This window comes from Leuciscus leuciscus, assembly GCF_965113295.1.
Source record: "Leuciscus leuciscus genome assembly, chromosome: 6".
Lineage (NCBI taxonomy): Eukaryota > Metazoa > Chordata > Actinopteri > Cypriniformes > Leuciscidae > Leuciscus > Leuciscus leuciscus.
This window is the reverse complement of record NC_138730.1, coordinates 28,633,524-28,659,800: the sequence shown is the minus strand read 5'-3', so window position 1 is coordinate 28,659,800 and position 26,277 is coordinate 28,633,524. Positions and strand designations below refer to the sequence as shown.

Sequence of the window (26,277 nt, the reverse complement as noted above, 5' to 3'; positions counted from 1 at the left end):
ACAGTTTCTATAATACATTCATATAGCCTAAAGATTTTAACCAGTGCTGAGTGCAATGCATTACTATTTAATTACACAGTAATAACAGTAATTTAATTATTTTTCCCTTAAAAGTAAAGTAAGGGATTACTCTTAATTTTTCTGTAATGTAATTACAGTTACTTCTGATGTAATTATTACTCATTAATTATAAAACATAAAATACTGTGTATAGACTATAAAACAACTCTATATAAACAATAGTGGATTTAACATCAAAATGTAACATCTAATAATGTTAAAAAGTATTTATCCCTTTAAATACTTTGGTTAGTTCAATAATAATTTATTAATAAAGTTTTTCATATTATTTATTTGAAAATAAAATGGATTGAATTTAGATTTTTTATAGAGCGGTTTCATGTCTATCCTTCTATTGTTCAAATGGTCAAGGTTGATATGGGATTCAGAAAGTAATTAGTATAAGCAATTTTAAATACTAAAATACTTTTTAGAGAGAGTAATTAGTACAGTAATCTAATTACACCGTTGAAAGATGTAACTAGTAGCTAGTATATAACTACTTTTTTTAAGAGTAACTTACCCCAAACTGCTTTTAACCAAAAATCTTGATGTTGCTAAAAGAAAAGGGCAAACGACTTGTTATGCGTGTCAGCCATGCAGACTGCGGTCTTTTGCACGTTTATGTTATGATTTATAGCTTATAGGTTTATCGGCTAGCCTACATCTTTCATTTGATGAACACAGTCCATGTGTGAATTCAAATTTGAAGAGCTGGAATTGCTAAAACACTAAATCCCATTCTCTGAACCAAATTCTCAATATAGCCTAAACCAATTTGTCGAATAAATCACTCTTTCTGTAAAACATTAAACAAGTTCAGGTAGTTAAAACACTGTTTGCAAATCTCATGCACTCTTTTGACTCTAAACACATATTCACTCACTAAAACACGTTTCACACTGTGATGCACTTATGTTTCAAAAATGCTAAACGCTGGGAAAAGTTAAACACAACTACAACACAGTTGTCATCATACACATACAACGACTCAAAATTCTAATGTGATCAAACCAACTGTACATAATACAAGTCAGTTCAGAGTCCCAAAAATTACTCAAAATGTTGCACTGAATGTTGAAACCAATAATGGATGGTAACAATATAAGAGGGAGAGAAGGAAGAGTATGTGTAAAAGAGGTTGTGAACAAGGAGGAAGAGGATGAGGATGAGGAAGAACAAGCTGTGGAGAATGTTGTCAAGGCTGGATCTGGCTTTAGGATTTTTCCCTTTGCCTGCAAAGATGATATTGTCTGTGATGTGGACAAAGTCCTCTGGCCGGACCCAACATGAAGACATGATGCTGAAGCAGGATCAATCTCTCATTGACCTTGATTCTGCAGTTGCATAAATCTTCTGAGTGACTACAACATGTTTTTCATTTAGAGTTATAAAACTGTAACCTTTTTGGCTTTTGCAGTTGGGTCACTGTATTTTGATGATCTGTAGTGTTTATAATTATAAATGTTTAATGTTTTGAGAAAGTGAGTGATGGTTTCAAGAAATGTGTTTTAGCGATTCAGAAAAACTGTAAATTAAAACTACTTAGCAAAGTATTACAGTTTTTCTGAATAGCTAAAACACATTTTTTTTTACTATCACTCACTTTCTCAAAACCTTAAACACAAAACCAAACTTTCAAACCACATTCAGAGAACCTCTGACTCTTATGGCAAAATCAAACAATTGCCTCAAAACCATTTTATCTGTGCTCAAAATCAAACAATGCTTTCAGATCATACACACAGCGAGGCAAAATTATAAACACTACAGATCATTCATTAGACACTACATCAAAAAATGGAGAACCCTGAATCCAAAGCATGCAGTTACAGAAAAAAAAGTATATTGTAACAAAGTAAACAAATTTTGCAATTACGTAAAAAAGTATAGTAATGACAACTTACTGTAAACAACAGAAAAACTGTAATGCTTTAATATCTTTTTACAACCACTGGATGGAGCAATAGCACATCATATTCCTTTTTTTAAACACTCACAAACAATGGGATGTCACCAGTGTATAGCCATTGTCCTCTTACAGCATTACATTGAAATTAATTTTGCCATAAATGCTGAGCAGACCTGTTAAAGTTAATAAAGTGGTATAATAAGACATTTATTTACAGTAAACTGGATACAGTACTTTTAAGATGTTTGGACTAGGCAATTCATTCAACGCACAAATCCTTAACGTTTATCCTTCTACAGATTTGTCGTAGGCTAGTTGTGTTGTGATGGTTTTCAAAGCACCGATTAGTTAGAAGGTTATTCTAATTATATGTGTAGTTTAGCTGTGATGCATCAGTTCTGGATTTGAACTTGATTGGAAATTATTGCGCAATTTAAAAACTTTAGCACATGGTGAAAATTTAGGGCGTTGTTTTCAAATAAGGCGTGCGCGCGCTGTGTGTGTGTGTGTGGATGAGAGAGAGAGAGAGCGAGATTGAGAGAGAGAGAGAGATAGAGAGAGAGAGAGAGAGAGAGAGAGGGTTGCTGTCGTCTTCACTGATCTCCTAAGAGTGGCCGTTAGTATTTTTTGCTCAGAGGTCTTCCACAGTCATGTTGAGAGCCAGGGAACAGGGCTCTTTGGCCGTGCTGGCTTCCACCCTTCTTTTGGGATGCGGCGTTGCGTTTTCCCTCGGACAGAATGACACAGAACCGGTAGTTTTGGAAGGAAAATGTTTAGTGGTGTGTGACTCGAACCCGTCCGCCGAAGGAGGAGTGACCTCGTCGTTTGGGATATCTGTCCGGGCTGCTGGTGCTAAAGTGGCCTTTTCTGCTGTCAGAGGAACTAACCACGAACCATCAGAAATGAGTAACAAGTCCATGACAATCTACTTTGATCAGGTCAGACCCTTTTTTTTTTTTTTTTTTTTTTACATTTACGCATATCTGTGAGTTAAGTTGGCTGTAACATTAAAAACATTTTAACTAAGTGAGCACACACCTCTTTGCAGGTACTAGTGAACATTGGAAATCATTTCGATCTTAAGGCGAGTGTATTTCAAGCTCCTCGTCGAGGCATTTACAGCTTCAGCTTTCACGTTGTGAAGGTGTACAACCGACAGACAATCCAGGCGAGTCTATGTTTACATTTGCTTCTTTTTTCATCGGCTTTTTTTTAATCATTGCATATATTAATTATTCATTTCTGGCTATTGAAATTGCTGCTGGTACCGTTTCCAGTTTTACTAAAACATTTATTTGACACTACTATTCATTCTTTAATTTAATAGTTACTGTGTGTTCCAGTTTTCTTAGTAGGCTACTAATTGAATATTATGTATTCCAATTGTAGGCTAACACTTATCTTTCTAGAAAGATTTTAATTGAACTGTATAGTATCATTCTGACTAGTCATTTCATATGACAAAACAATGGTAACAAATAAGAAAATAAATGTTACTAGTACCATTAAGGATAGATACTTGTGTCTCATAAATATGTACTGTACTGTATTAAATAGCCTAACCACTTGCAAAGCTGGAATAAATGTTAGTAACTCTAGTTAGAAATAGTAAAATTGGAATAAGTATCAGCAACAATTGGAAGTCATTACTAGTCTAAAGGTAATATTTCAATTGGTAACTTCATACCAGTAAAACAGAAAAGTTTGTTTTCACTGTTGGAATAGTGACTAGTTGCAAAGGAAAGAAATGTATGAATGTAATGAATAATACTAGTGGCTTATTAAATTGAGACTAGCCACTACTGGAATAAGGACTATCTAACTAGTACTAATGAACAGTTACAAGTGAAATTTAAATGATGGCTTTATATATACCATATACAGTTTCGTTCTATGAAGTAAAGGTTAAGCTGGCTTGTTGTAATGCATCTGATCACATCTTGTGTTTCCATGCCATTAGGTCAATCTGATGCATAATGAATACCCAATAATATCTGCGTTTGCCGGTGATCAAGACGTGACCCGGGAGGCAGCGAGTAACAGTGTTCTTCTTCACCTGGAGCGTGAAGACAGACTCTATCTCAAACTAGAGAGAGGGAACCTCATGGGCGGGTGGAAGTACTCCACATTCTCTGGCTTCCTTGTTTTCCCTCTCTGATTGAATATAGCCCACTTTAAATGGCCCAGACTGAAGACAAAGGGACATTTCCATATCTGCTTTCAAAAATAAAGGTAGCAGAGAGAACATGGAATGCGTTCTAGTTTATTTTATTTATTGTTAGGATCTGAAGAAATGTAATGAGTTTGTATGTATGTGTGTGTGTTTAACTATTTGTGAGATTTAAAAGCAAGTAGGATAGTGACAGTATTTGGACCAATTGATGTCTGCGTATTGCTTTGGAAAAGAGCGGTATGTTGTTGTCAATGACATTTTTGCATTCAGGAGCATATTTTGCACGAATTGTGTTTTGTAATGTGCTCGTCATTGTATTTTTTTGTATAGCCCTTATAAATTTGATGTTCAGTATGAACGAGTAAGTACAAAAACAGATATTTCTCTTTAATCGTTGTTGTTTGGTTTAATGCATAGATAAGCAATGATATCTTGCATTTTATATTACTTGAATGTAAATATACCATATCATAAACAGAAGGAATGTATTTAAAAACTCATTTAGGGCTTGAAAGTTTTATTTTGCAAAAAGGCAATAAAGTAATTGAGAGTGGAGTAAAGAAGAAATCAACGCTGTCCGTGGTGCTGAAAAAAGCTGTCCGTCAAAAACTGCAATCTTGTCCAGTACACATATGAATTATGTATTTAATTATTACTTAGAAACACGCAGTGCAACATTTATCAGTTACATTTGTTTTGAATACAAACAGTACGTCACAATTTGAGAACAGCGTATACCTTCAATGGCTACCAGGTAGACTAGATCTACAGATTCAAGTGGTGATTTTATAATCTTGTATAAAGTAATTTTGTACCAAGAGTGTAAACATATTTATAAAACTCTTAAAAAATATCTGATTAAGTCTATCAACGGGGCAGTTTAAGGAAGGATGAAAGCAACACCCACCTACAGAGATCAATATGTGCACAAACTAGAAAGATATAGACACCATGCAGATTTGTTGTCTCTTTATTGAGGGCAGGGCAATGGCATAGCATGTGTTTCAAGATTATGTCTTACGCAACAGTGAACTTTAAAGATTTAACATTTATAGCTTTATATATATTTCAAAGCATGGCTGGGAAATGGGATGGAAATTAGGTAATTTATTACCAAGGGCACAATTAAAATCTGTGAAGACAGCAATTTTTGGAGGTGAAATGCAAATGTGATGAGGTATGAGAATGATGTGGGCGTTAAGTGTTAAACAGTGAAATATTCCTTCCAAGAGTAGAGCTTAAAAAGACACTTGCACATATTTCCACTGATCAAGACCGTCACATTTTATTGTATCAGTATATACAGTGTGGAATGTTTCAGGGGGTAACGAGTGGTTATATTAGATAATAATTAAACATTTTATTTTATGTTTCACCTCATGATCAGACCGTGAACCTTTAAAAAGTAAGAAAGAAAAAACTATTTCTCTCTCTTGTCTGTCTTGGAATTGTCATTTGATTTGGCTTGAAAGTAAACATTGCCCAAAGGCTAAAAGCTGTCTAATGTCTCTATCTGACCTTTCCTTTTCATAAAGATGATTAAGAATGAAAGCATGACTCAACAGCACATGTCACTGCTAGGTCACTAAACATGACTTTGGTTTTGGGGGACAAAATGCAGAAAATGTTTTTATGCATAATTCTTTCATTTGTCCTTTAAGAACATAAATCTTGTTTCTAAAACATACTGAATTCTTATATGTATATATGTCTCACACCCAACAGTCATGATTTAATTACTGTAATAATTATGTTGAATGAAATATCATGATTTCATAGACATAGTGCACGCTTTACTCATGGCTTGTACTACTGGGTGCTGAAGAATACTTTGTCTACTTTATCATTCAATTGTTTATGCTATCAATATCAGACCTATGGCCAATTATGTGAACCAGAGCTAAGAAATGAAACCAGTGGAAGAATAAGAAATCTGCAGTGACTTAAAAATGCTCAATAAATCAAAAATATTTTAGTTTCTAAAGTAGCCACCCTTTGTCTAGATTACAACTCTGGGCTTCTCTCCACCAACTCCCTGAGGTGCATCCTGGGATGCGTGATAAGCAGCATTTGGCCTAGTAAGCTGGACACTTGTTGGCTGTTGCCCCATCATCTGGTCCAACTCCATTTTATTTATTGATTTATTTTGTTAGCTTTGTAAAGACAAAACCAATCTTAAGCATTTAAGCTCCTTGAAATACAATTTATAAGAATGCAAAATAGAAATTCAGTCTTTTGACCATAGAACTGTTTACATACACTAACATTTGGAGTCCACGATTTTTCAATGTATTTGAAAGAAGTCTCTTATTCTCGCCAATACTACATTTTTTTTTTTTTTTTTTTTAAATGAAATAAAAAATAAATACAATTTTACGATTTAAAATAACTGTTTTCTATTTTAAAATGTAATCTATTCCTGTGATGGCAAAGCTGATTTTTCAGTATCATTACTCCAGTCTTCAGTGTCCCATGATCCTTCAGAAATCATTATAAAAATTTGGTGCTCAAGATTTTTTTTTATTATTATAGCCTAATCAATGTTGAAACAGTTGTGTCGCTTAATATTTTTGTGGAAACAGTGAAGCATTTTTTTCCAGGATTCTTTGATAAATAGAAAGTTCAAAAGATTTAAAAAGTTTTTACATTATACTGTAAATGTCTTCACTATCACTTTTTGACCAATTTAATGCATCCTTGATGAATAAAAGTATGATTTCTTTAAAGAACAATCTTACTGACCTAGTAGCTGCCCAAATGAATATTGTCTGATTGTGTGTTTACATTGATCTACTTATTTGATCAGATGGTTTAGTGACAGACCAGAACCCAGCAGAGCAGGGAGTTGTGTAACTTTACACATTAAAGGTCACAAAGGAATAACCTAGATGTGATAATAAGATGGGATCCTATAGTCTGGCAAATACTTAATTTTCTCCAATACAAAAATAGCCTTAATAACAAAATGCATGTGTGGGATCATTCTAGATTGCTTCAGACCTTTGGCAGCAAGCATTATGCACTGAAGAGTCGTTGTCCTATGAAGAAAATTGCTGTATATTTTTGCACTGCATTGAATGATTTATTGACCAGATTCTACGCTTAACACCCCATTGAAAAACACATTCTGATTTGTTATCTCAGTTAAACGTGTTACTTCTCTCGTCTAGGGTGAAAAATCCTAAATGACGTATCAAGCAAATCAATTTTCAAGCTCTCCCTTTGTCCCTCTCTCTTGCCATCAACAGGAACATATTTCATGTCACTGCATCTATCTTTGGGCTGTAATGTGTGTTAGTGTCCTCTGTCCCCGCTCAGATGGTAAAGGCACAGCCTCCTCATCTTTCCAGCATGAGTGCAACACGGGGCCTTTTGATGTCCATACCCCTTGTGGGATGCATGCTGGGAGAGCCCGAGTGGCAAAGCACCGGTCCAATCTGTGACCCACTGACACATGGCATACGCAGCTCCATAATCAGCCCGAGCACTGCAGACTCACGCCAAGCTGGCCTTTACAGGCATGAGGGACAGAAGAACCCACGGCCATCTCTACCGGGCATTTAGCTGCATCAGGATATCAACTCTCAGCCTGCTGCTTCCTGTGCTGGAGCACGCATAGCCCAAGCAAGATATTAGACAACTGGAATGGAACAAAATAGTTTGAGACACTAGATATTGTCTTTGAATCAGAATGAATTTACTGTAAAGATGATGATAAAATGAAAAGCATGCAACTCTGCTTGCAAGAGGCAGATATTGTGCTGATGGCACGATGCTTACAGTTGTAGTAATTAAAACATAATTAGGTGTTAGGCTCCTCTGTGCCTCCATTACACCTGGAACACTACCATCAATCTTCATTACACCCTGACATTGCATTAACCCGCTGAATAAGCTAGTACTGATGTTTCCCATATAACAGTATTTTTACATATTATGCTGTAATCATTTACTTTTACCCGATTAATATATATATATATATATATATATATATATATATATATATATATATATATATATATATATATATGTATATATATATGTGTGTGTGTGTGCATTTTTAAATATACATATTAAATATACATTTATTTAAAGTTAAATATTAAACAATGCTACACACACACACACACACACACACACACACACACACACACACACACACACACACACACACACACACACACACACACACACACACACACACACACACACACACACACACACACACACATATATATATATTCACATGTACATGCAATTTGTATATATTTATTTACATATGTAAATAATTGTACAATGCAAATTCCAATGATTAAATATCTGTATGGAAAAATAAATGATATTTTAATAAATATTAATAAATTAAATGTATATATTTTTAATAGTTAAATTTTTTTTTATATAATTTATTATTATTGTCAATAAATAAGCATAATTTGTAGGATTTTAAAATCATATAATTTTATATAATTTATATTGAATTTTATGTATTAATAATAATAATAAACAAAGACAATACTTTTAAATCCTCAAGAACTTTAATACTAAATAGCGTTTAGGTAAAATATAGTGTGTGAATATATCAGTATGTATCCTTTGTCCCTGTCCTGTGGCCCCAAACAGATTCTCACTTTATGGCCTCTGAACAGGTTGTTTGAATGCAATAGTTCACTTTGCATGCTGGCTCCATCGCAGACAATGGTTTATGGTGTCAAACTTGGCCAGAGCATATTGACATTACAGCATTCACTTTTCTGCATCTAAAGCATTTTTTTTCATACCCCATCTGCTGTGATTTTCAGACCGCTTAACAGAGTATGGCTTATCATAAAATTTATGTCCAATCTGTTGAAAAAAAGTTGGTCATAAATTTGCTCCGGTTTGAAATGCGTGGGACAGCAATTCTAGAAGAGTAATGTCCAACAATCAGTAATATTGGATCTTTTAAAATAGTCCTCAGAGGAGCACTTCCGTTTTGAATGCAAGTACAATACAAACAAAATTTGTCTAGAGTGTCTAGTGAACATTGGCTCTGTAATTTAGTTATTTTGTCAAATTCATTAAAGCGAATCTTTAATAATCTCACAATCGCCAGCACAAGAAACCAGTTTGAGCATTTGTCCTCTGTTCTCAGAGCCTCCTGGTTGTCTTGTAAGCTGTAGACCGTGATGCCAACTGAGAAGCTGTCTCTAAAGGATGGCAGTGGCTGTATGTAAATAATAAATAAGGGCATCTGCTGGTTCCTGTTATGTACCCTTTACTTACTTCTCATTAAGTCAGTGAGCCTGAGAGAAGAGCGCACTCCTCACTTCTAGTTATTGTCACAATGATGAGCACATGGTGTGCTGATGATGCTTGAACAATCTCATAGTTTCGGTTTAGCCCATAGATTTTTCTATTTACAGTAACATCAAGGTTGAATATGTTAATATTATTATTACTCTCTTAAAAACACTGATTACATCATTCAGAGATTAGAAATTTTCTAATATTCAGCATCTTCTACAGAAAAACTGTATCAATCTGCTCATCTGGATAACTGAAACCGGCACTATTTTCACATCTCATATCACACTGCAGATTCACGTTTCCTTTAAACTCGGATCTCTTTCATGCATCTCAGTTGTTGATTGTAAAGAAAATGATCTTAAAGAACATTTTAATATAAGTATTAATACTAGTGTAGAAGTATTAATATACTGTAATATTGTTGCAGTGTTCATACATTGTAATGGACTATTTTATTTTGTAGAGGAAGTGATAGATATAGAGGTAAAATCAAATACTTTAAACTCAAATCAATATTTCATGTCCATGGATTAGTATTCGTTAAGTATATTTTTATATTAGCGAGCTAATGTGCAGTCAGCCAGTCACTGACTACATTATCAATACTTAACATATTAACATGAACAATAGGCATGCATGCTTTGAGAGTGTTTAGCTATAATAGAAGTTGCGATAGTCACAACATGAAAATACTATTAAAACTTAAATGTTGGAAACAATACTTTTTTATTAAAGACCCCCTGTGGTTAAAATCATATTTTCAATGTTGTTCATATGTCTATGTGCTGTTTTTAATATGCTTTAATACAAACCATGTGCAAATTCATAATATATATCAATATACGGTAACAGGTGAATTGTGTATATGATGTTACGATGTTATGGTGAACTGTATGCCTTTCTCCACTGACGATCTTAAGTCATACAAAGCATTTCTAAGGATGCTGATTTTTAGAAGGCGGACTGAGATGGCGAACGGGAAGATGGTTTGTGAAACAGTAGCTACACATTATTAGCTGTGTGATAATCAAACAAAAGGCTAATCATATGAATTACCTTTATGTGTCCAACGTTGTAAAGAGTGACATGATTGTGCCGCATTTACTTCAGTTAAGTTGACCAAGTGGATCTCTGAGCTGGTGTGAGTGAGTGGAGGCGGGGCTCATTTGCATTTTCATGTATCCGCGTATATTAAATGAAGAAAGGGTGTAGAAATACATTCAAGCTATATTAAGACATGAAGATGTTTTTTGTTTTTTTTCAGGGAAAACATTTAAATATGTAATTTTGGTGATCAAAGATGAATTTTAAGGGATAAAATTATTGACAACAGGGGGACTTTAAAAAAACTTTATAAAAACTGGCTTCTTATTAATGCAATACAGTGAATGACAACTGTCTGTGGTCACCAAAACAAAAGATAACATGCATTAATCTCCGAAAACATTATCTTTGTATATTTCAAATACAAATACAAATACATATCTTATATATTTGTCTTACATTTTATAATGAACTCAGACAAGCTCAGTGCCGACTCGTTTTTCGTCATTACTTTTTCATGAATTGGAATGTGAGCAAAATATAGTGAATAATTGAAGGATGCGAAGAATACACTTGATGCATCCTTCAGAATGAGCTTAATGAAGGACGCGAAACTAAGGCTCTGTCCCAAATGGCACACTTCTTATGCACTTTCGGTCTTATGAACTTACAATGACTGTCTACAAGACTGTAGGGTGTCCCATTTGTCATTTTAGGTTTCAGAAGGGTGCTCGTGAGCACACCCTTTACGGTCGATATGCACCCTCGATGCCCACTTTTGTCGAGCCCGCACTGAAGCGAGCTCCGCAGTCAAAGCAGCATTAAGTCACGAAAATGTCGACTTGTAAGAACACCGCACAAGTTTAGGGTGCCATTTGGGACAGGGCCTTAAAGGGGTTATATAATGGTACATGCACTTTTACATGTTGATTGTAGGCTACTGAAATGTGTGTTGGCAGTGCCTGTACACAACCATCATAAAATGATAAAAATCCATCCAGTGTTTTTTTTTTTTATCTCCTTATATGTTTCCCCCCCTCTCAAATCAAGCCGTTCGACCTAGTGACGTCACACGGTCGGACGCCCCCCCACGATTGTTGATTGACAGCAGCGTTTCAACACAGACCCGCCCCCGCTCGTGAGCGAGCTGTCTGTCATCATAGTCCGCGCGTCATTGTTGTTGATACTGGAGCACTGTCTATGAGCAGAATGGCGTCTAAGCGATTGTGGTGTTCTGTTCTTGGGTGTAATAACGAACACAGCATCATTTTGATGTTCCTAAATCCGAACCGCTGAAGACGCAGTGGCTGAGTTTTGTTTTTGAAGGGAATTTTCCCCACGATCAACGTCAATGCTTTCATGTTTGCGCGAATCATTTCACACACCAGACTGCTTTACAAACGAGGGTCAGTATAAAGCTGGTTTTGCTAAGAAGCTGCTCCTGAAAAAAGGATCGGTACCAACTATTCGTGTTCCTGCTGCACCTCCAGAAGAAGAAGTGAGTGTAACGTTTTATTAACCTTTATATTTATATTAATCTTTGCAAATCACTAGCACGCTTCACGATGAATGCGGCTATTTTTACACTCAGGGTACATTATGGCATGTTTTCTATGTACGACGTTCTCGATATAATTCATAATCCCACGTTTATAATGAACAACGCGTTATGGTTATTGTTATTATTTCAAACGGTGTAGAACAGAGGGGCGGGGTTAGCAAAGCTCATTATCATTTAAAGACACATGCACTTAAACGGTGCTGAAAACAGAGCTGTTTTTGACCAGGTAAAATGAGTGTTTTCTTACAATACTAATGAGAATTTTTAATTAAAGTATTTTACAAACTTTTAATTTAGACCCTAAAGAATCATCTTTTGAAAAAATTGGCATTATATGACCCCTTTAAGGCTGCCTTCCAAGGATCCTTCAAATTGAGACGGCCCTCAGCGGTGCTTGATGATGTGGCAGCAGAGATTAGGCCCTGTCCCAAATGGCACCCTCAACACTCAAGTCTTCCAACGAGTCTGCACTTACATGATGTAACGTCGCTTTGACTCTCGGGTAAAAGTCTGCTGAGGAGCTCACTTCAGTGATAATATTACGAGGGCACGTAAATGTTTTTTAAATAATGATGTGGACAGATAAATAATTTAATTTAATTAATTTAATATTAATACTTTAATATTCCATAAAAAAATAAGAATTATCTATTTTGATTAGATTTTTTTTCATGGTGACTTTAATGTTCATTTCTTCATATACTAAACATTTTACAGGTTGTATATTTTAACATTAGTTAAAATAACAATGACCAAGGATATTTATTAACTAATAAATGCTTTCAATTATTGTTACTCTAAAACAAAGAAACTATTGACAATATTGTTAAGTCACCATCACTGGATTGTTTTAAACAGCTAAGTTGTAATGCTAAATTATTGTCAAGTCAAGTCAAGTTTATTTGTATAGCGCTTTTCACAATACAGATTGTATCAAAGCAGCTTCACAGTATTAAATTAAAACAATACAACAAAGTTTGTTTCAAGAGGAATTTATTGATTGATAAAATTTAATTAAATATCCCCAAAATATCCCCAAATATTGTGTTAGATAAAAACAAAATTGCCGCTTAATATTAATAGTGTTTTAATAAATCTTTTGAATTACGATAACCTCTTTAATTCTGGCATAATTTAGGCCAGACTTAAGGAAGGATCTCCTGGGTGATACATTAAATTAATGAAACCACACATTTATTATTGCCGAGAAGTGTGAATCTCAAACACCTGCAAAAGTGGCAGCACCAAATTAATATCTTTAAAAAAAAAAAGGATTCTTTCACAACTTTGTCATGATTGATCATTTCAGACCTCTTTTTTTAATCACACACCACTGCCTTTATTTATTAGCACTTACATACATATTTAGCTTGATATTTCCCACATGATATAGATTTAAGTACTTTTTTTCCTGAGAAATTACACATTTATATTTTATTTATTGAGAGATTGCATCCAAGTTGATCCCAAAGAGGCTACCTGCTGCACCAGCGGTAAAATACTTTGTTTAATGTGCAGTGCATTATGGATGGTGCACATTCTTATTTCATCAAAATCACAAGCAACCTGCTCCGCTAATAATTCAGAGAAGGGTTGCAGTTGCAGATTATGAAATATTTAAACCAAGCAACTCTAGCTGTAAAATAAGCAGGCATGTATTTAAAAAAGAGATGGAAATGAGGGCTTTCAGGAGTTTGAAATTTTAAGTTTGTTGCTATAGATTTTCCATGATGTACAGTGGGAATTGTTTTTAATCTGGTTTCTCTACACTGTAAAAAAAAAATTACATCCCCAAGTCCAAAATTTCTAGTGACTGATAACATCTAAATTTTTCAATTAGTCTGACGTATTATTTCTCATTGAGCCAATGTTAACAGACTATTGCAACAAGAATTGCACTTGGGCCAATTTAAACATTTAGATGTGACCAGTCACTAGAAAATTTTGACTTGGAGAGGTTAGACATTTTTTACAGTGTACAAAAATACGAAAAGGAGACAACAAACATCCATCCCTTAAGTCATAAAAATATCAGTTATTGAAAGATCAGTCCATTTTTATGGACCTAAATAAATTTTATATATATATATATATAGTATATATTTTACTTGGCTGATGCACAATTGTGAAAAGTGAATCTCCAACTGCGAAAAAAGGTTTACTAGTGAGAATTTTCCTGTAATCAGCATCTGTTTAATCAGATAAGGCATAGTTTTTAATGTGATCATGATCATTTAATGTTCCCCTCCTGTAAATTTTGAGAAAATTAGCAACAAGCAAACCAGAGTGTTGTAGATGCTATCAAACTGAGCAAGAATCCTCATGAGACACGATTGCACGCTATCCCATTAATATGTTAGTAAAACAGCTCACCTGAAACCAAAACACAGCTGGAAAACCACATCTAAAACTTTGCAGCCCATCTGATCTTCTCACATTTTAGCTTAAGCTTAACTTAATTTGATGTTAATGATTTAAAGTGTCATATCGGCTACACTAAGATGTACAGTATACGACTGAGAACAACAGGTGAATTCTGGGTTATATAAAGCCACATCTGGAAATGCCCTTAGGGTAATCTCATAGAATAATGAATCTTCAAGCGAGTGAGGTATGGTGCCGCGCAGTACTGTTTGTTTAAGCCACCCTTTTATGTGGAGACACATGGTGTGCTCAGAAAGAGGTCTTCTGGGGTTTCTGACAGATGGCATGGCTCACAGATAAAGACAGCGTCAATGTGACAAAAAGCTCAACTCCGCAGGTCTCTAGTAGAGATCCACTGTAAGGCTGCAAATGCCTTTGTGATTTTCTACAGACTCCGTTTTTGCTCTTTATGCACTTAAAGAGACTGAATCTGAGATGTTGAGGTGTAGTGCATTAAAATAATGCAGATATGATGTTCATATATCTAATAAATAAAAATAATTCAAGAAGCAAATTTTAAAGAGCAGTTCTTCTGTGTTACTGATCTAAAAAACTATATTTAAAGGAAATACAAAATCATGAATGGACTATAGTTGTTTTTCTACAAAGGCTGAGGCTGAAGGTACTGCATAGGGTCAAATGAATACATAACAGGTGGTCTACAATATGTATTCAGTGTGAAACAACATTCGTAGGTGTCAGTCCAACTCAGATAACGTTTGCTCATCATCAAGCCATAGAAATGCCACCTCGGGCTATGGAAATGTGATTGGATTGTTTCATCTGTGACATTTTGCTCCTCTGTGAAATATTCAAATGTACTCATATACTTCAAAAAAAAAAAACTTGGCCTTGCCAGTCAAACTCACATGAGTTTTCCAGAGAAGACAGGATAAAACCTAATTTAGTGTTTAATCTCTAATGTAACATTTGAAGTTAACGAATACACCCTAATATTGAGCAAATCAGTAGTGAACCGAAGAAGCATTCAGTCTTATCATGTGCCATTGCCATTAAATGAAACAAACAAAACAGACTGTGGAACAGATGATATTGTCAATAACGGTATACGTGTACCCAGACCACATTATTTACAGCAGGTAGAGTGAGAGTAGAGTGAGTAAACTGAGAATTATATTTGAAATTCAAAGAATTGTGACTTTGAAAGAAGTTTGGTGGATGTTATAAGCGTTGGTGGATGCATGTCAGCAGGGCTTTTCATGCACAACAGTCAAAGGTTGAAATGCGAGTGGTGGAGTACTACAAAAACATCCAGAAGCTGTACTGATTGTCAGACCGAAGTTATTAATAAAAGAGGATGAAGTGTACAGGAACAATGAAATAGTAGCAATGCATTAAATGCATCTGGAGTATATAGCTAACCCAATATGACTAAATGATTAAATATGATAATTTTGTGTTGTCTCTCAATTCATTATTTTCTATATTTGTACATTTAAATACAGTGCTTTGATGCTCAGATTATGTGAATGACAAGTGTATGTAGTGTATTTTCTGTCAAACCACCCGAGTTACCTCAGACTCAATAGACAAACATATCCAAAGTGGTAATTTTGATTAAAACATAGAAGGCATTTGCACCGGTAAGTGGAGTGAAAAAAGCTCTCAGAGGAGTCTGATGTGAAATTCCAAAGAAACCAATTAAAACAGAAGGGAGGGAGTATTAAACAGAGCCAGAAATCCTTCACCACCTGTAATAAAGCGTCCTCCAGAGCCTTAACAGAATGGATTACTATAGGGTCACAGTGATGTAGGGGATTGACAAATCATGCATTGACAACATAATAGCCAACATGATGAAATGAGATAAAAATACTTCTGCAGCTTTCTAAGTGAATCCTTACTGACAATGGATTACAGTTGGTTGGGTTAAAGCAATATGCAAGGATGCTGGTTAAGATAGTATTGAATGATTCATGTCTTTCTTATTCAGAAGATATTACAGGGCAACTAAGGATCTTATGCTTTCTCAAGTCCAGGGCATGTAAATATCACACCCCCTGAGCAACAATCACCTCCACCAGGGTAGATGTTGGCCTTCATTAAATGAATGGTGGACATATTTTACTTCATTACCGTAGGCCTACTTAAGTAACTTTTTTCAAGTAGGCCTATCTGTACTTTTGCTTTTACTTCACTACATTCCAAAGTATAATATCATACTTTTTACTCCACTACATTTTATAAAAAACGTGTCATACTTGCTTGTTTTTTTGAATGGAAGAAATCGTCAACCACTCTGAGACCAATAGAGGTGTCTGATTCGTGAACGAGCTGATTCAGTGAAACTGTTAAAACGGTTCGTAAATCGCACTGAACGATTCATACATGAAATGGACCGTTTGCATCTGTTCTCGACATCAAAGTACCGCAAGAGCGATTAGAGAGCAGAAGCTCATATGCTTTCGAATCGCTCACGTGGTACTTTGATGTCATACACCGAACGGTCTGCGCATCACCGCTTTAAGTCAAACACACCTAATAACTTTGATTAAAATACAGAGATCTGGTCAGAGAGTCAACAGTTCACAAGTCTGACTGAAAATGAGCCACGGGGAGATCCTCAGAGCTTGAGTGCATTCCCAACGGATGGTGCAAAAAGTAAGTTACTAATGCCAAATTTTAGGATTTATTATTGCAGGCCTAAATAAAAATTTTCCGCTCACGGGCACCAGGGGGGTGCGAAACGACCACCATTCAACCCGAAATAAGTAATATAACCATTCCAATGACTCCGAAGCTGTTCAGTTAAGGGAAAAAAAGTTACTTAGTTCACCTTTAAAAAAACATTTTCAATACGGTTCCTTGTGCAACACCCCCATCATATTATTAAGTAATTGATGACTTTGCATCAATGAAGACCAGAAGTGCTACATTTTAAATTCAGGTGAAGTGTAATCCCACTAAATGGGATTTTTTTATTATTTAATAGTTATTAGAGTTGAGTTGTAAATAGGTATTTACAAAATTATTTTATTTGGTGCATTTTTGTTTTGTTTTTTGTATTTAATTCTATAATAAAAGCATGTCAATGCAATGATGTTGCATCTTTATACATATTATGGGTGGAGAGGTTGGGGTGATGGCTGATTTCGCCAAATAAGCCATAACAGCCCCTACCCCAACCCCACCACACCCAACCCACGTATTTTGAGCAGTAGGATGGAGTTTAATAAAATTGCACAATAAGTAAACATTCATCAATCAGTACTTATTACTTTTAACACTTAAGTACACTAAAAATGAAGTACTTTTGTACTTTTACTCAAGTAAAGTTAAAAAGGAGTACTTAATACTTTTACAGGGAGTAAGATTTTCTTCATCCACCACAGGTCTTTTAAAGGCAGTGAAATGTACTATCAAAACTTAAAGTTAACAGCTGTCTTACGGTTTACAAGAAAAGCTGGCATCAGCAAAACTCTACATTACACACCATATGGTGACGGACAGACACCGTAATTATCTCATGGCGGCATCAAATTAAACTTTTTCATCACTATGAGCGGGTCAAAAAAATTAACATTAGATGGTTTGTCCAACTACTAAAACAAAACATTTGACTTCAAAAAATGTCTTTGGAGTCTGAAGAGAACTGCTTCTCTGTGTTCAACATTATCTTTTTGATGGAATGTGACGCTGAAAAAAAGCACGTTTTGATTCAGCCAAAAGCTGTTGTAAAGGAGTTGTTGGTCTTGTGAGGTCAACAAAACAAAAACATACAAAGTTGAATTATCCTGGCTCAAATTGCTTGGTAATAGTAATAATATTAATATAAATTAAGAAAGAAAAGGGTAAGAAATTATAAAAAATGTGCATATGCGCTGGATGGAGAAAACGGTGCAAAGCCTCTTTGGCAACCAATATTAAAGCCCACACGCTGCCAACTTTTACAAAAGACCATTAATTCACAAACAAAAACAGTAAAATAACAGCTCTGCAGCATCTCAATGGAGCACAACTGACCATCAATCTAAACCCACCACATTTAATTCTGTTCTAGTGCACCAAATAAGTCAAATGTTGATCGCTGAATTTCTAAAGATATGGTATGCAAGTCAAGTAGTTTTACATTAGAAGGAATTGACAGATATTAACCATATAAAATTTTTATTTTGAACTGGAGAACAAGTTCAAGTTACAACATATCAGTAAGCAAATTATGTTCCCAAAAAGAGATGATTTTAAACTGTACCATTGACATAGTCCATAAAAGGAAACCCTTCTGTTTTAAAACAATGATAAGTTATTCTAATGAACACTTAAACAATGCAAGGGGGAAAAGACCAGATGCGTTTATAACATAACTGCATGCCTGTTAAAAGATGACTGTTATAAAGAACAAATCATACAGTCCAAAATCAATTAGCTACAGCAAAGACATTTTTCAGCGAGGCACCCAACCTTGGCATCACATGTGCTAAAAAAAAAAAAAAAAAAAAAGGTTTGACAATATGATCTGACAAATATGAGCAGCTAATATAGCTTATTAGAGTAACTCCACAGAAGGGTAAGATCATATGTAGGGTGAGAGGACATCATTTGGCATATTGTATAGTACATTTTCCCTTTGAATAAGGTCATGACACAACAATGGCTAGTACAACAAAAGTTATGTGTTCAAAAAAGGGGCGAGGAGGAATGTAGTCTATGCATTCACAAACATGCGGCCATTATTAAGGCATCTATACCTCTGTGCATTGTTGCCAAGAATCTCTAAATGCCCTACAATAAGCTGGAGCTTGGAGTTGTGTGCTGATATTTCATAGTGTGGGATATGCAGAAAATTACTGGACTGTCTTTGACTGTAACAAAATCACATGCTACAGTACTAAGAGAACATGCGAAAAATGCTCCGACATTGAGATCCAAACACTCTAACAACATTCTGGCACTGCGTTTCTTCACAAACCACTGAATTATCTACTCTACCAGACCGACAAACATCTTTTCTTTCAACAAAACGTGTAATTGAATGGTAACAAAACTCTTGAAATGTTTGCGAAACCTGCTTTCTGTGTGTTATCCAAAAAGTGCAAGTAGCAAGTCCGGATTTACTGCGTTCAGTAGTGCTTTTCCTGCAGGTAATCTTTCATTTTGTTCGGTAAAGGCAATTTCTGGATCAGATCTATCCGCGTGTACTGGCGAATAACAAAACGGCACAAGTACTGCATTGAACGCACTTGCATAAACCTTGAAACGGGATTGGTCAGTCTAACAGGGTAGGTGGCGGAACCCGGTAAGCGGGATCTGGAGTAGCAGAACGCTCCGTTCTCCGAATCCTTGACCGAATTATCAATGAGATCCACAATTGATACGTGGCCTTCAATGTCAGGCTGCTCATAGAAGCTGAAACTGCCATTCGAGTGCTCAATCCGCGTGTGGAGCGTCTTACCCTGTGAGCGAAAGCTCAAGCTTAGGAGATATCGATCGTCGGAGCTGTCGCGGACTAAAAAAGAACCGTCTGGAAGATTTGTCAGCTTCTCTTCTGCCTCCCATCTGGTGATGGGACCCCAATACCAACCCTGCTTGGCTAGCTTCTTCAGTTCAGCTGTGAGACTAGTAACCACCATGGGTCCGCTGTTCTGCACAGCATCATAGACCCGCTGCACACCGGGAGCAGAGTTGGGGTCAAAGTTGAGATGTTGCATCATTCTCTCTGCAACCTGAGCGTGAGTACCACCAAACCGAGAGAAGCTTCTCTGGAGATAACTATCGGGCAATGGAGGTAGCATAGGGGAAAGAGGGGCTTCGAGTCTGGAGCCCTGCAGTAAGACATTTGCAGTGTTTAAAAAGAGCTGGTTCACCGATGATGACTCCATGAAGATGTCTGGTGACAGGAGGTCCTGGACAATAGGCTCCTCATCTACATGAAGAGATCCTTCTGACTGCGGAACAACGTCCATGGGTGTGGGGCCATCTAAGCAAAAGGAGTGCGAACCTTCGTCGTCAGGATAGAGTACATCATCTAAAGGCATTGTGTACTGAATATAATCCTGAGCTGCAATACCAATGACAACAGGCACATGTTCATCCATTTCAAGGTGCAAATCAGCATTCTGAGCACCAGAATGGTGGTCTGGCACACGTCTGGTGATTTTCAACGAATTGCTAGATTCTTCAAACTCTCTCTGGAGGTTTAGGATGTCTTGGCGCACACCGTTGAAAGAAGGACTTGGATCTGAGGAGTTCATTAATGCCTTAACGTCCATTTTGACACACATCTCCTCTGAGTTCACTGGTCTGAGAGGCCACGGGGTGGGACTGTAATGATGACTATGGACGGATGTGGAGCGGGAGGAACGCTGGGATTTTATGTCACTTAGAGTAATGGGTGCCGAAGAGGAGGAGAAGGTATCATCATCTATAGAGCATACAGATGGAGAACCATTCTTGACCTTTGGTTTCTGTTTCGCCGATAGTCTTCTTTTCAAGGTGCCCATGAGACCCTCGCTCTTAGATCGGACTTTGGATCTTTTTTCGTCCTCGTTATCCAGGTCGCTGCTGACGAAATCTTTGCTGTAGCATCCTCCAAACAGAGAGTCTTCAGCAGAGAAACTGGCTGCCAGGTCCGGCTGCGATACGGCATATTCATTCTCTTCTTTGCCTTTAATGTTCAATGACTTTCTTATTGTTTTCAGACTGATCTTCTTCATTCTGAAAGATCCCCCTTAATGATTTGGAGGGGGATTACGCGTGATGTTCTTGGGATGAGGGAGATGACTGTGAACACTTATACATAGCTGATCACATAAGGCCCACAACTGCCATACCTACAAAACAGAGAGGATTGAAAAAGACATTAATATAGAGTAAAACACAGAGAAATCTTACATAAATATTCATTATATTTAGGATAAAAAGATGATCGCAACTAATGTTACTTTCGCAATGAGACTATAAAATCAATACAATTGTATAAGGTTTTCACCAGTTTATACACCTTTTTGCCTAGACTAGCTCATCTTGAGAGGTCCTACGCAGTGACAAAAAAGCACAACAATTCTGTCAAGTGTCTAATAAATTAATAAGTAATAATTAAATGAATATTAGACTACAATCAATGGTTGGTCTAAATGGTCACATTTTCGTCTTTGTTTTGGGTCATGTCCAATTGTTAAGTTACATACACAACGGTTTAAAAGTTTGGAGTAAGTACGCTTTTTTTTAACTAATACTTTTTTCAGCAAGTAGGCTATGCATTCAACTGATTAATATAGTGACAGTAAAAACAAAATGTATCGTTAAATTATTTTTTTACAAAAGTTGTTACAAAAATATTAAGCGGCATTTAACTGTTTTCAACACTAATAATAATCAAAATATAATTTATGTTTCTTGAGCACCAAATCAGCATATTAGAAAGATTTCTGAAGGATCATGTGACGTGACACTGAGGACTGAGGAATAGTGGTTGCTGGAAATTCAGCTTTGCCATCATATGAATAAATTATATTTTAAATATTTCACAATGTTACTGTTTTTACTGTAGTTTGGTCAAATAAATGCAGCCTTGGTGAGAATAAGAGACATTACAAAATCTTACAAACACCAAACTTCTGAACGATAGTGTAGTCTCACTTAAAAATAAATGACTTATTTAAATAGGCTAGTTGAGTAATTATCTAAACAATAGAACAAATATATTACTTTAACTTATAGGTCGTTCCGTGTCAACTAAACCAGAGGTCCCGGGCTAAACATTTTGCCGGGCTAAAATTCTGGTGAAAGAAATACGTAAATTAAGAAGAAAGCCAAAATATTGTATTTTGTAGAGGGGGGACAAAATGACAATTTTCACCTGAGCACTCAGAGAGGTGTGTTTTATGCAATTGTTTTGATAGAGGGAAACAAGATACATTTCTAGTTTCAACATTATTTATTATTTACAACATTCCCCATTAAATGCAAAAAGTATCAGCTGTGTGCAAAGTGAACCACATTTGGTTTTCGACCAATGAAAATGGAAAAAAACTAACAAATTGAACATTAAGCCGCATTGAGATCCCGTTATCTATGGGATTGGAAGATTTCAGAAGAAAAGTTTGTTGAGAACTAATTGAGATATTTTTTATCCTTTTTGAGTGACAGGCACACAAACTTTGGAAAAAAAAACATGTTTATGGCACTCAGACAGGTATATTCTATGCAATTGTGTTGATAGAAAGAGAACGAGATATACATTTCTAGTTTCAACATTATCTGTTGTTCAGATATTCCTTTTAAAATAAAAAAGTATCAGCTGTATGCAAAGTGACCTACATTTGTTTTTTGACGACTGAAAATGTGCACAATTTACTCATGGAGCTGCATTAAGATCTCCATATCTCTGGGATTTAACCATATAAGGCTTTTGAAATGAAGATACCAAAATAAATGTTTGTTAAAAACCAAAATCTAAAAGGATATTAAGATATCTTTAATACTTCTTGAGTTACAGTAATGCAAACTTGGCGGAAAAAACACAAGAAGTGCTTTTTCCCATTTTTTTTTACTTTCACTGTTGCCATATAGGCTAATGCAACAAAGCTTGCTAAAGTCAACAGATTTAACTAAAAGACCTCTGTGTAAAAATAAAATAATGATGTAAATCTTTCTAAAGTAATTTTACTCCCTGTAATTTGTCTCCAAATCTCTGGTGAAAATTGTCATTTTGACCCCCCTCTAGGCCTCTACAAAATAGTGGCTTACTCAGTCAATATACATCTCTGACATTTAATATTTTGGCTTTCATCAACATTTATGTTTGTCTTTCGTCAGACAAAAATATAGGTAAACAAATAAAAAAAATTAAGCAGGGGAAGTTTCCAAACTTTGGTTGATTTGTACCCTTAAGAATGTTGCTGTTGGCTGGTATTCGTAGTCTAAATTTGTAGAGTCAAAAATTGTTCAACACCAGTCTCTTTCTAATAGAAGTTGCACACATAATTATGAATGGGATCTAAATACTGCACAACAGATTTAGATGGAGTACAGCACAGAAGGACATGTCAACTTCATGAAAGTATTTCAAATCATCTACCCAAAGAGATAACATGGAAGTAACATGCACAAATTAAACACACACACTAAGATCAGCAACATGAATCAATAAAGTAAACATGGTTACAAGGGTTTTTAATTCATGTTGACTTTGAGGGTTATTTTTTCAATAGATGAGCACAGATTCAGTCGAGATTCACCAGATTAACTCATAATAACTGAAACCATATTGCACACAAAACAGCGTTTTTAATCTAGGCAAATGTCTTGTTATCAAGGAAGGCTGACGTTCACAAAATACATGCATTATTTTACAATAGGTTAAGTAGTTATGGCTGATTGATGTCTGTCTGACAGGGATTAAATCTAGTATGTAAAGTGAACAAAGTGATTAATCAGCATATAATAGATCTATAATATGAATTTGTCACCCTGTTAACAAGTTATACATTTCAAAGTTCAAAATAAAACACTTCTTGAATTCATAAATATGAGCGAGCTAACGCTTTAAGAGCAGTTAGCACTCAGGCTAACCTGTACAGGCCCTGTATAATAAACATTACTTCTATCTAATGCTACAACACTAGCCATCAATATTTACACACATATATTAACTATACATTACCTGATGTTCCTTGAATACACTGTCAACTAACAGGAGTGGTCATATCAGTGTCCGGAGAGTTATGAAATCACATTAAGAGACATTATTACTTCACGACTAACGTTAGCTGATACCTGCACTTACAAAAACAGCGCAAAAACGAACTCAATTTTCACAGAGACGATTAATAATGGGCAGTTTATGACCGCGTTTTGCGATAAAGTGACACCTTACGCTGTGGACTTTTTGAATTGTGCCTATTTTCGGCGTTTGAAACTTTTCTCTAGCTAGCTGCCGTTTCTCCATGTAATGTCTCTTTCCTCTGCCCTCTTTGTTTGCTGTTGCATCATGGGAGTGAATGTGAAAGAGGGGAGGAGACCTTTGATGCTCGTCGGAACACCAGTCTACTTGGTGAGCACAAGAAACCACATAAATATGATTTAAATACTATTATTTAATTTATTATATATATAAATGCCAAGTCAGTTGTCACGTGTATATGTTGTCACGTTTATTTGTTGTAATTCCAGATTATTTTGGCGAACACAATCATATTTTTGTAACGTTACGTTTAGCTTTTTTTGGTGAATAATTGTTTTACTACTTGAACCTCTATGAAAAGGCAATTAAATAACAACCTTTAGTTTCCAACATCCTGACAAGTTACTCTTAAGAGTATAGTAGGCCTACACACTTAGTAGGCTACACACTTTAATGTTTCAGGAGTGACTGACTAGGCTACTGCATTTTAATTCGGGCGTGAGTCCCCTAATATTATCGTTCCATGTGTGTATGGAACACTCACTCCCGAAACTGCGATGATTTTCACCGTGGTAACCATAGCAACGTTCTAGCGTAATAATAATGTTGCAAATAATGTTCAGTTTTTAGCACTGTCCGATCGTTTCGCTTATAGGCTATGTCATCAGGACAGGAGCCATCGGTATTCTTAGCCTGTAGCCTATGCTTATTTGACTTTTAAAGTGACAGCAGCCGTTGACTTGCATTTTATGGATTCAGCTTAAAGGTACAATATGTAGTTTTTTTGCTTTAAAAATAGCAAAAATCCCTATATCTATGTTATATATATATATTTTAGTTGTGTAGGCCTACTTACATTATCCCGACTGTTTCCAACAACTTTCAAACCAGGAGAAATTTCTAATTTAATTCGAAGACACGTACCGTTTCTTTATTTCCGTTTTGTCGCCGTCAATGGCGTCATATCCGCGTTCTCCCTGGTTTCCGCTCGTACTGCCATAGTAACCAGAGCCCTCTGATAGTAACCAAGGCGACAGACGTGGACAACTGTGTAGTTCGTAATGTGTATCTGCACGCTGTTGTTGTTTTGTTCAAACATTATTGACCATGGCAAGCAGACTTTGGATAAAAAAAGAGAACTAAAACGAGAATCAATATCAGCGCGGTGTTTTCGAGATGCCGAGAGCTCCACGACCGATCCGACATGTTAAACAGGTGAGCACATTTACATAAAACTAATCAATGTTATATAGTTCAACAATTATAAAATGTTAGAATATGATCTGTATGTTATTCTAATGTTGATCTAGCTTACTGCTAGTCTCATACAGACAAACTAACACATAGAATAACATAAATTTCAACACATTCAAATGCAGTTTAGTGTGATTGTGTAATGTTAGACCAAGTGAAACAGCGCTGCGTTACCTCACAAGTTTAATTTGTCTAATAAACTGACCTGTGAGTAGTAATTCTGCACTTGCGTGTAGTTCGGTAGAATGAAATGTCCATATTACTTTTATATCCGTGGGACTTGCGTCGCGTGTGGAGCTGATAGCTGTCTCTTAGCAATGCCGACCTGCTTCATATCACAGTCATGATTCAAATATTGATGTATTTAACGTTACTCATCCATAAACATTATTAGATCGGTCGGCTTGACGTTGACGACAAGATCCATAATTCTTAGCAAATGTTGCGTCATCAAACTACGCCTTTGTTATTGTAAGAGGTTAGCGACCCCTAGCGGCGTAAAAATTACATATTGTACGTTTAAAAAAAAAGAAGAAGCACTTTACTTCTTTACATTGCATAAGCATTCAGTTCATGTAGGCCTATCATTGAATGGAAGAGAGGCTCTCGGGAGCGCATGTAAACATCACATCCTTTTGATTTTCCCATCAAAAATGTCCTGAATCCTTCACATAAAAATCAGTCAACAGGCTTTC

General features: G+C 35.8%; 2 protein-coding genes across 2 annotated transcripts; one reads left to right on the top strand and one right to left on the bottom strand.

The window, feature by feature from the left end:
• The first annotated feature begins 2,512 nt into the window (after nt 1-2,512).
• On the top strand, nt 2,513-6,046 carry cbln2a (cerebellin 2a precursor). Its single transcript, XM_082173339.1, has 3 exons — nt 2,513-2,910; nt 3,021-3,140; nt 3,933-6,046. The coding sequence occupies exons 1-3, from the start codon at nt 2,623-2,625 to the stop codon at nt 4,128-4,130; spliced, it is 606 nt and encodes a 201-aa protein (XP_082029465.1). The 5' UTR covers nt 2,513-2,622; the 3' UTR covers nt 4,131-6,046.
• A 12,528-nt stretch (nt 6,047-18,574) lies between these two features.
• Nucleotides 18,575-24,420, bottom strand: socs6b (suppressor of cytokine signaling 6b). The gene is made up of 2 exons (XM_082172554.1): nt 24,089-24,420; nt 18,575-21,254 (listed from the first exon to the last, which is right to left on the bottom strand). The coding sequence occupies exon 2, from the start codon at nt 21,135-21,137 to the stop codon at nt 19,545-19,547; it is 1,593 nt and encodes a 530-aa protein (XP_082028680.1). The 5' UTR covers nt 21,138-21,254; nt 24,089-24,420; the 3' UTR covers nt 18,575-19,544.
• Nucleotides 24,421-26,277: the final 1,857 nt, after the last annotated feature.

Excerpts from the sequence above, each read along its gene's own strand:
- socs6b (XM_082172554.1), bottom strand. The coding sequence starts at position 21,137 with ATGAAGAAGATCAGTCTGAAAACAATAAGAAAGTCATTGAACATTAAA.
- cbln2a (XM_082173339.1), top strand. The coding sequence starts at position 2,623 with ATGTTGAGAGCCAGGGAACAGGGCTCTTTGGCCGTGCTGGCTTCCACC. Across the intron at positions 2,911-3,020 it reads TGACAATCTACTTTGATCAG|GTACTAGTGAACATTGGAAA; the intron begins GTCAGACCCTTT and ends ACCTCTTTGCAG. Across the intron at positions 3,141-3,932 it reads ACAACCGACAGACAATCCAG|GTCAATCTGATGCATAATGA; the intron begins GCGAGTCTATGT and ends CCATGCCATTAG.